The following is a 10,845-nucleotide window of genomic DNA, read 5'->3' as shown; positions in this document are numbered from 1 at the left end:
GGGCTTACCCGGCCTGGACCAAAGCCCTTTTTTCTACTAGTGGTGTGTGTGTGTCTGTTGGACCTATCAAATCAATGGCCCCTAGTTTCTAATTGTTGTGGTACTTTCTAACCAGTCAACTGCTTATATATAATAATAATAATAATAATAATAATAATAATAACAATAATAATAATAATAATAATAATTATTATTATTATTAGTAGTAGTAGTAGTAGTAGTAGTAGTAGTAGTAGTAGTAGTAGTAGTAGTAACAATAATAATGGGTTAAGAACTAATATTCGAATTCTATTAACTCACCCCTTGTATCTATCCTTTTATGTATGACAGAATGCACTACACATCAATGGAGGGATTCCTTCTCTATTAAGTTACGAAGTAGTTCGATTTTTTGACAAACAATGACCTTTTTCTTAAGTTTAAAAGGGTGATCTGACTCAGCCATGTTATTTTCTCTTGTATATTGGTTACTCTATTAAGTTTAAAAGGGTGAACTTGCAAACCATTGGTTCCACACAAAACAACACTAGGCCCCAAGTTTTCAGTTACATCCATACCACTCGAGTGCATTTATCATATTAATCTTCATTATATTTTCTGTTTGTTTGTCTTATTTGAACAATAGTCCCACAAAATGATCAAGGAGAGGAGGGATGAACTTGTGCAGACAGTGTGTTCCATGATCGAAAGGTGTACATCTAGTAAGAAGGATTTATCAAAGGGGATGAAGACAGTGGATGCCATTGAGCGCCTTGGTGTTGGTTACCAGTTTGAGGACGAGATCCGCAAGTTCATGGATGTCCTCATCAGCACATCGATCGATGAGAATGACTTGGCCGGAGTCGCCCTACGGTTCCGACTGTTGAGGCAGCACCACTATGACATTACCTGTGGTAATTTTACTAACATACTGCACTAAAGTAAACTGGAATTTTTCTCCTATTAGATGTTTTTGAAATTCTAGGTACTATCTGATTGATGGAAAGTACTAGTATTACATGATCAAAAAGTTGTAAATTAATTGACTAATTAACATACTACAGATGAAGTACTGAGGAGTTTCAAGGCTGAAAACGGTGAGCACTTCAAAGATGATGTGCGATCTGACGTTAGCACTCTACTTAGTCTGTACGAGGCAGCCCACCTCGGTAAACTTGCAGAGGACTCCCTCAGTGATGCTATCAGATTCACAACGAGCTGCCTTAGTTCCATATCAGAAGCCAACCAGCTACCTCATCATGTTCTAGGAAGAGTACGGCATGCCCTGGCTACGCCATCACAACGTAGAATGAAAAGGCTGGAGGCTAAGCTTTACATCTCCATCTACGAGAAGGATGATGAACGTGACCAAGATATACTTGAGCTTGCTAAGCTGGACTTTCACATCTTGCAGCTGATGCACCGGGATGAGGTCAAGAGCATATCTCTGTGAGTAAACATATCTTATTGCAGTTCATATTTAATGTGATTTACACCTTGCAACAACAAAACTAAATATGATAATAGAAAGGGTAATTTGTTTTAGATAATAAACGATGTCCATCCTTCTGCACTCCGTGGCATGCGTGGCCAATGAATTTATTCCTTTGTGGATCCGGAAACAAGGCATGCCAAAATTATCTAAAAATACAGTCCATGATGTATAATTGTAAACAACATAATTAGTTGGAGTGTATATTCAAGAGTTTTTCTCCAACCATAGTATCTTGTGCTTACAAGGAAAACAGAAAACTTATCAAAACAGATAAGGATGTCGATGATGCACTTATTAACAATTTTTCTTATTTTTATTACCTAACTAAGGTGGTACAAGGAACTTAATCCTGGCAGCACGCTGGGTGAATACATTCGAGAAAGACCGGTGGAGTGCTATTTTTGGGCCCTTGGAGTGTTCTACGAGCCAAAGTATGCCAAGGCACGTATGATGTTTGCAAAGCTTATTAAGATGTTCCCGTTTTTTGATGATACATTTGATTCTTATGGCACCTTGGAAGAGCTCCGTCAGTTTAATCAAGCGGTACAAAGGTAATTAAGCTCCTGGTTTGTCTCTAATTCCAGTATAACGACTGTCAAACTTTATAATCATATGCATGGTCAATTGTTAGCAAAAGACAAATTGTGTAAAGGAATCTCACAAGCTTCTTCTTTTGCTTAGGCCTATGCCTGGCTTAAGCCTAATTAAGAAAAAAATGGTAGAATTATCAAGCTTAGAACTTCCCTTCTCACCTGGCCCAAACCACACAGGACGTGGACAAGCTAATTGTCACTACAATGGTAAATCAAAAAGTTCTACTGTTCTGCATGAATTATATACAAATTTGACTAATTTAGCGAATAAATTGAATCATTTTTTAATTTCGTGAGGATACCATCCGGTAATTTCCGGTTACAAGTGGATAACATGTTTACCGAACCACCGGGAAGAACATCTGGTACCGTAGCAAAAACCCATGCGATTATCTCCAGTTCCACCAGGGCAGTGCAAGAGATAAACGGCTTGCAAATTGAAACGAATTATAGTACTCCCTACTTCCAATAACAAAAGATGTTATTACAACCGATATACCCATGATATTGGTTCTGGTAACATCTTATATTTTGGGAAGGAGGGAGTAGTAGTTTCGTGGTTTCTCCCTTCTAACGTGCATCCTTTTTACCTTGTCACCAAGCATAATTGCATATTTGAACAAGCTGGACAAAGTTCATTTTCTTTGAGACAAGATGCAATAATGTTAATTATATATAAAAAGGGTAAAAACATTTATGTTTTTATGTCCCATCTGTATCACCCTAACATGGCTTAAGTGCTGTTAAACGTTTACATCTACATATTAGATGGGATGAAGAAGATGCCAGACGCATCGGGAAGTGCTACGGGTACGTAATGTCACATCTTGCCAACACACTGGACCAATTTGTTGAGGACGGAGCTTCAGCCATAGGAATCGCCTGCACTAAAGAGATTGTAAGTAGTATGCCTTTTTGTGAATCTCAACCCAGTCAGTCTAGACATGTTTGTTGTTTTAATTCATGGTTCTATCACCACTGATATTGTTTGATGCAAGGCATGCACCCTTGATCATGCCATGTTACTCCGATATATGTTCACACAAATATGGATAAGTAATCAGTAGTATGACGCTTTTATGGATGTCTATGCATTCAGATCAAGCATGTGAGCAGATGCATGTTGCAAGAGGTGGTGTGGAGAGAAGAAGGGTATGTTCCACCTGTTCATGACCATCTCAGGATAACTGCAATAAGCACGTTCTACTGGGCATTGTCGTGCCTTTCGTTTACCGGAATGGATGCAGGCTACGATGTTTTCAACTGGGCAATCTCGTTCCCAAAAATCATTGAGAATGCAGCAATGGTGTCACGTCTAATGGACGATATTTCTGGACATGAGGTAACACAGCCTCGACCTACATGACATGCTTGCGTATACAGCATAGTTGACCCACCATGCATGCCGGCAGCTAGCACGATAGATAACCTTGTCTAACTTGGCAGTGTGAGAAGGAGAGGTCTAACGTTGCGACGGCAGTTGATTGCTATATCAAAGAGCATGGTGTGACCGTGGATCAAGCAAAGGAAGCGTTAGGCAGCCTCGTGGAGGAGCAGTGGAGAAGCATCAACGAGGAGTTCCTTACTAATACCACGGTGCCTGTTGAAGTGCTGACACGTGTAGTGAACCTTGCCCGGGTCATGGAATGCATGTACAAGAACCTGGACGGTTACACTCACTCGTCGGAGACAGCAGACCCCATAGACAAGCTGCTCAACAGCTGCGTAAACCACTGATTACTATAAAGGTTGAAGCTACATGTATACTGCTGTCACACCATGAGGACAAATGATCGCACCTCTGCGTGTATACTGCTGGTTTCATATTGTGGTATGATAGTATATAGGTAAGCGCACAGCGGAATAAGCAATTCATCGCTTATGCTTCCATATTACAAGAACAATCTTCTTACGTGATCTGATATATTTTTCATACATACCATATTTGCAATACAACTATCAAGGATTCGGGAGAGCATCGTGTTGAACGTTTTGAAAGTGTATGATATATAAAATTACGATACATCATCACTAAACATGCCTTGTTCGAGGGGTTTGCCGGGGGGGGGGGGGGGCTTTTTACAGTTTGCCGCGACCTGGCTAATGAACTTGGCCCATGATTACGAAAAGTAACTCGGCGATCAATCGAGATCTCGGTGAAGTCTTTTGTTTCAGTTTGTCTTGTTTGGTTTCAGCTATGAATTAATTAATGAACAAATGTGTGCTGTGACATGCCGGCAACAAATTGTGTTGGGACGTACCCTTTCTGGCGTCGGAGGTAGAAAAAGGAAACTGGATGAGGTCTTTTCTTTCTGGCGACCAACGCCTTGGCCGCAGAATGGCCTCCTCGTTCTTTCAGCACGAACTGTGGCTACATGTTAACAACCCTCGAGCAATTCATACTCTGGCTGGTGCTCGTACACGCCGCAGCCCACCCGGCCATACTGCGTTCACGCGCGGTCCTCCGCTAGTAGAAAAAGAGCCATTTGTTCCGGTTTGTAAGAGCCTTTTGTCCCGATTTAGAAACCGGGATTAAAAAGTCGTTAGTAATGCCCTTGGCCTTTAGCCCCGGTTCTTACACGAACCGGGACAGATGGGCCTCCACGTGGCCGGTGCGGTGAGCCCAGGCAGGAGGCCCTTTGGTCCCGGTTGGTGGCACCAACCGGGACTAATAGGCATCCACGCGTCAGCTGTTAAGGGGCTAGGGTTTTTGTTTTTTTTTGAAGGGGGGATTTGGTGGTTTTGTATGATTAATTAAGGTGATTCACATATTGTGTTAGGTAGCTAATTAATTAATAGAGAGAAGTGTCCTCTCTTATCTCCGTGCTTGGTCGATGCTACGTACTATACGTATAGAGAGCACTCGACACGCTAGCTAGTAAGCAAAAATGAAGGAAACAGAAGATCGTCATGAACATATGCATACGGAGAGAAGTGATATCGACCTCTCCTTCTTCGAGAGATTGGTCGAACAACAAGTTTTCGTATATCTATCTGACGCTACTGGCTACATATATACAATATAAGATCTCTTATAATATAATCCCCTAATTATATATGAACACAGGGTCCAGATAGTATTCTCCGTCTTTATCGATCACGTGGTCAAGAAAGAATGCCGCCAATTCATCTTGAATTCCTCGCATGCGATCTGGTGCTATGAGTTCATCCCGCATCTGAAACATCTAATTTGAAGAAGGTGGTCAATACATATATATGAATGAATGAAACTCAACACAAAAGATGGTAAATAAAGTTAAATTCTGAATATTATTGCTTATGCACTTCATATTGTTTTTTAGTGTAGCCCCGCTCACAGGTCGTGTGGCAGATGGACTCGCAAACGTAGTATCGACAGTAATTATTCCCGGCTTTCTGCCACAACCTCTTTACAAGAAATAGAGGTCAATCAAACTGATAAGCAAGCATGCTAAAATGGTATTGATGAAACTAGCACTTGAATCACTAGGAGATGCGCGGAACATTCTAGTAGTACTTACTTTCAGGTGTTTAAATTCCAGCTTCTTCGGCAGTCCCGGACCATTTGAGGTGAATTTTTTCCAAACCCTGCCAGACAAAGAAAACAATTACTTGATATCAGGAAGTGAACAAAGTTGCCGATATGGTGCGATAATGATCGATTTAACTTACTTCTCGAGAATTTCAATAATGTCCGCATACTCCTTGGGATCTTTTCGTCTCGAGTCTAAGACGGTTACTAGTCCCTGCTCGAGCTTAATCTCTAGGATAATATAGTGAAACCTGCGGACGCATGCATAACTCGCCAATTACATTACTATAACCTCGACTAATAAGGGAAACCGAATATGCACAAGAAAGTAACACTCACTTGAAGTTATAAGGAAAGAGTATTATAGCTTTGTTTTGATTTAATACCAACGATCGTAGCAAGTTGGGCTTGGTTTCTTTTTTCTTAAATTCAACCGAAAATGCATCTATGATATTTGGGTTAATGAACCCAATATCACCGATTTGTCTTTTTTTTTAATTCGGCGATCTTCAATCTGCATAATATAGCGAGGATAATTATAAATACATGCAATGAAATAGCTGACCTATATATAGAGACTTAATGACAGAAATATTACTTATAGACAGTAGCAAGTGACCGTTAATTTATTGACAGCCATCTGATTGAAAAACTGGAAGAACTCCTCAAATGGTACATTCAACATATCAGTTCCAACGAGGTCATGCTCCTCTTTAACTCTCAACGTCAAAGTATTCCTCCCCCAAGACTGTCTGCAGGTTTTCATGTACCAATCATGGAATCTTCGCATCATCATTGTTAGAGACCTTTCATCTTTGACGAGAGGCTTCCCATACTCATATCTGTGTTCTTCCACCTTCAAGAATTCATAATGTACATCGTCGGGCAAGTAATCATCAAGATTGTTATAACGGGGCACCATCCTCGAATCATTAGCCACGATATCGCTAGAAACCTTGAGCGGTGGGAACGATTGGTTCGCTTGTTCGCCTAGCTGGGCAATTGTTTTCCCAGCTCGTCATTCCGCTAACCTTTGATCACTGACAGTACTTCCCGACCGCTTCGCTTCGATAAATGACCTTTCAATAATGCGCTCATAGTTGCATTTCGGCGGAGACTTTGGTGGTTTCTTCAGCGCTTCCAGAGTGCGCTTCGCTTTCACCGGATCTACCTTCTCCTCCGGAGGTGGATGTTTCTTTGCTTTCACCCCTTCAAAGAAGTTCATCACTTCGTGTCGCACAATCTTCTAGTTTTTCTCTGGGGTCATCTCGTATGGTAACTTCTCTGGAGTCTTCAGAGAAGGACCGAATCTGTATTGCCTCCCGCCTCTGGATGTACTGCTAGACGCCGGAGCAGACGGAGCGCCTGCGGCTGTCTTCATTCCTTGCTTACGAGGAGGAGGACTACGACGCGCCGGAGCAGCCGGGACGGCGGCGGGTCTCTTCCGCCCTTGCTGGCGAGACGGAGAAGGAGGAGGCTGGTGGCTGCTCGGGCGCGCCGGCGCCGGCGGAGAAGGAGGCGGAGTGCCGCCACGCGCCGGAGAAGGAAGCTGAGTGCCCTGATCACTCGTCGGAGGAGGGGGCGGTGGAGGAGGCGGAGTGCCCTGACTCGCCAGACGAGGAGGAGGGGGCGGAGGCGTCCAGTTCGGAAGGTTGATGAGCTCCTTCCTCCATAGGCATGGAGTCTTCAGACAAGAACCCAGCCGAGTCTCCCTGTCACCCGTAGGGTGGTCAAACTGGAGGTCCTCAAATCCTTCGGTGATTTCAGCCACCATCCCCCTAGCATATCCTTCTGGAATCAGCCGGCAGTGGAAAGTTGCACCAGGTTCAGGAGGTGCAAAAGAGCCAACAGCCAAGGGGCGGAGCCAGGATTTGAGCATAGGGGGGGCGAAGGCAGATTCGACGATGAGAAAAAAAACAGAACATAGTAAATCTATCGAGTGATTTTGATTGATACCTGAATATGCTTCTCGTTGTTTGCTCGAACCAATCCCCCAAAAAATGAATGTACTGGTTCTTCTAATCACGACTATGCACAAATCCAAGCAAAATCAATGAATTTTTTTAATCCGAATGACAGAATCAGTGTATTATATCTATTTTTTAGTATCAATTTGTGAGGATAAAACAGGAGACTGCTGCATCTAACTAATTCCATCTAAATCAAGAAATCGATGTAATCTTAATCCTAATGCGGATCGGTATTGTCAGATCGAACAAACTAATGAAGAGCGACTCACCACAAATTTTCTAGCGTATCGTCGTGGACAGCTTCCACCATCGGTGGTGATCGCCTGTGACTTGCAAGGTGCGGTGCCGCCTACCTTTTGCCAACCGGCGAACTGCCCTAGGCGGCTGCGAGTCGTGCACGGTGCGTCCTGGGCGACTAGACGGCTGTTTGTTTTCAATAGTGGGCTGGCCAACTAGTACGATGGTAAGTTGAACTATTGGGCTTCAAAAAATCAACTCCTTTGCTTCTTTACGTCGCTGGGCTCGCTACAGGCCTTGAACGCCCAGAATAGGGGGGGCGAATTATGCCTAAACAGCAAAATCTAATCAATTTAAGCCTAATTACTAATGTACGATGCAAACCTTGGGGGGGGGGCTGGCCCCTGCTCGTCCCCCCTTAGCTCCGCCCCTGCAACAGCCGCCTTCACTTTAAATTCCATCCACTGCGTCATAAGGTGGCAATTCTGAGACTCCGTGATAGCATCCACGAGGTAGCTAGTAGGAGCCGTGAAGACAGGCTCCTGAAGCAGCTCCGTGGAAGCCACGCTGCTTCTCCGCTGAGATGGCGGGGTAGCTTCGGGAATAGCAGTCTCAGCAGGTTGCGTGCTGCGGGCCTCGTCTCGTTCCTCTAGCGTTTATACCCTTGCGTGCAGCGCCTGTAGTTGGGTCAACTCCTTTTTATTCTTCCTCTCCCGACATTTGTAACCGCCTGCGTCGAGAAATCCAGCCTTCCACGAAAGGGAGCTTGGCATGCCTCGGGTCCGTCCGGGGTGCTCAGGATTCCCGAGGTCCTCTGTGAGCTCATCGTTCTCTCTGTCCGGAACGAACGTCCCTTGCTACACCTTTTCGATATACTCCTGAAGCTTCTCAATGGGTGTGTTCAGCTGCTCGTTGGTCCAAACGCACTTCCCTGTTACAGGGTTCAATTTTCCCCCAACCCCAAGAACCAAGTCCTGCAATGGTCTGGCCAGCATCGCGTCTCTGGTTCGATCCCTTTATCAATGAGGCCATTCTCAGCCTTGTCCCACAACGGTCGGGCTTTCAGGTAGCCACCTGACCCCGTGCGATGGTGATGCTTCTTCTTTGCAACATTTTTCTTGTTTGTCACTGACATCTTCGCTGGTCTCTCAGATTTCTTTTTGGTGAAAAATGTGGGCTACTGATCTTTAATCTTCTCAAATCGGCCGATGAATTCTGGAGTCTTGTCTTGGTCGACAAACGATGATTTCAGCTCATTCTTCCACCTCCTGAATAGCTCAGCCATCTTCTTAAGAGCATAAGCCTTGATCATTGGCTTTTTAACTGGATTCTCTGGATCCTCCTCTAGCGGGAAGGTGAAATTTTCCTGCAGCGCGGTCCAAAGATCAGCTTTCTGCCTATCACTGACATAAGACACCTGAGAGTATTTGTCCTTAGGCTTCAGCCATTGGTCGATGCTGATCGGGATCATGTCCCTAACTAGAACCCCACACTAAGCATTAAATTTTTGTTTGGTCCGGAGGGGTTCAATCGGTTGGCCAACGCGATCAATTTCGATGATCGTGTACCTTTCATCCGCGCGCAACTTTCTCTTCGGGCCTCGTCTCGTTACCAAAGTGTTGCTCGATCCGGAGGGCTAGAAAAGAAGAAAACAAAGAGAGTTAATATGTGTACATACCAAAAACAATTAATGCATCAATTATCTATAGTCAGCACATGCTTAATTAATTAATATATATACCTAGCCGGACTCCGTTCGGTCACCAGAGCCATCATCGCGGTGTCCTTCCCCCTCGATTCGGTCACCGGAGCCGTCATAACGGTGTCCTTCCCCCTCCATTCCGTCACGGGAGCCGTCATCACGGTGTCCTTCCCCCTCCATTCGGTCACCGGAGCCGTCATCACGGTGTCCTTCCTCCTCCATTGTTTGATCATCGTCGTAGCCTGCTGATACGTCTCCAACATATCTATAATTTTTGATTGCTCAATGCTATATTATCTACTGTTTTGGAAATTGTTGGGCTTTATTATCCACTTTTATATCATTTTTGGGACTAACCTATTAACCGGAGGCCCAGCCCAGAATTGCCATTTTTTTTCTTGTTTTAGGGTTTCGAAGAAAAGGAATATCAAACGGAGTCCAAACGGAATGAAACCTTCGGGAACGTGAATTTTTCAACGAACAAGACCCAGGAGACTTGGACCCTACGTCAAGACACAAAAGATGAGGCCACGAGGTAGGGGGGTGCGCCTACCCCCCCCCCCCCAGGCGCGCCCTCCACCCTCGTAGGCCCCCTGTTGCTCCACCGACGTACTCCTTCCTCCTATATATACCTACGTACCCCCAAACGATCAGACACGGAGCCAAAAACCTAATTCCACCACCGCAACTTTCTGTATCCATGAGATCTCATCTTGGGGCCTGTTTCGGAGCTCCGACGGAGTGGGCATCGATCACGGAGGGCTTCTACATCAACACCATAGCCCCTCCGATGAAGTGTGAGGAGTTTACCTCAGACCTACTGGTCCATGGTTATTAGCTAGATGGCTTCTTCTCTCTTTTTGGATCTCAATACAATGTTCTCCCCCTCTCTTGTGGAGAACTATTCGATGTAATCTTCTTTTTGCGGTGTGTTTGTTGAGACCGATGAATTGTGGGTTTATGATCAAGTCTATCTATGAACAATATTTGAATCTTCTCTGAATTCTTTTATGTATGTTTGGTTATCTTTGCAAGTCTCTTCGAATTATCCGTTTGGTTTGGCCTACTAGATTGATCTCTCTTGCAATGGGAGAAGTGCTTAGCTTTGGGTTTAATCTTGCGGTGTCCTTTTCCAGTGATAGTAGGGGCAGCAAGTCACGTATTGTATTGTTGCCATCGAGGATAACAAGGTGGGGTTTTGATCATATTGCATGAGTTTATCCCTCTACGTCATGTCATCTTGCTTAAGGCGTTACTCTGTTTTTAACTTAATACTCTAGATGCATGCTGGATAGCGGTCGATGAGTGGAGTAATAGTAGTAGATGCAGGCAGGAGTCGGTCTACTTGTCTCGGACGT

At 44.3% G+C, this 10,845-nt stretch overlaps 1 protein-coding gene across 2 annotated transcripts; it reads left to right on the top strand.

Annotated features, from left to right (window-relative positions):
• Nucleotides 1-595: 595 nt before the first annotated feature.
• LOC125527142 (vetispiradiene synthase 3-like) lies at nucleotides 596-4,002 on the top strand. 2 transcript variants are annotated; one of them, XM_048691706.1, is made up of 7 exons: nucleotides 596-893; nucleotides 1,044-1,148; nucleotides 1,248-1,428; nucleotides 1,804-2,025; nucleotides 2,836-2,965; nucleotides 3,167-3,409; nucleotides 3,514-4,002. In XM_048691706.1, the coding sequence occupies exons 1-7, from the start codon at nucleotides 635-637 to the stop codon at nucleotides 3,802-3,804; spliced, it is 1,431 nt and encodes a 476-aa protein (XP_048547663.1). In that variant the 5' UTR covers nucleotides 596-634; the 3' UTR covers nucleotides 3,805-4,002. The 2 variants fall into 2 exon arrangements, with proteins under 2 accessions (XP_048547663.1, XP_048547662.1); XM_048691705.1 differs by having other exon boundaries at nucleotides 597-893; nucleotides 1,044-1,428.
• The last annotated feature ends 6,843 nt before the right edge of the window (nucleotides 4,003-10,845 follow it).

The sequence above is a fragment of the Triticum urartu genome, unplaced genomic scaffold (assembly GCF_003073215.2).
Source record: "Triticum urartu cultivar G1812 unplaced genomic scaffold, Tu2.1 TuUngrouped_contig_30, whole genome shotgun sequence".
NCBI classification, from domain to species: domain Eukaryota; kingdom Viridiplantae; phylum Streptophyta; class Magnoliopsida; order Poales; family Poaceae; genus Triticum; species Triticum urartu.
The sequence above is the reverse complement of the archived record's forward strand: the minus strand, read 5'-3'. Positions and strand labels throughout refer to the sequence as shown.

Excerpts from the sequence above, each read along its gene's own strand:
- LOC125527142 (XM_048691705.1), top strand. The coding sequence starts at position 635 with ATGATCAAGGAGAGGAGGGATGAACTTGTGCAGACAGTGTGTTCCATG. Across the intron at positions 2,026-2,835 it reads TTTAATCAAGCGGTACAAAG|ATGGGATGAAGAAGATGCCA; the intron begins GTAATTAAGCTC and ends TCTACATATTAG. Across the intron at positions 3,410-3,513 it reads ACGATATTTCTGGACATGAG|TGTGAGAAGGAGAGGTCTAA; the intron begins GTAACACAGCCT and ends CTAACTTGGCAG.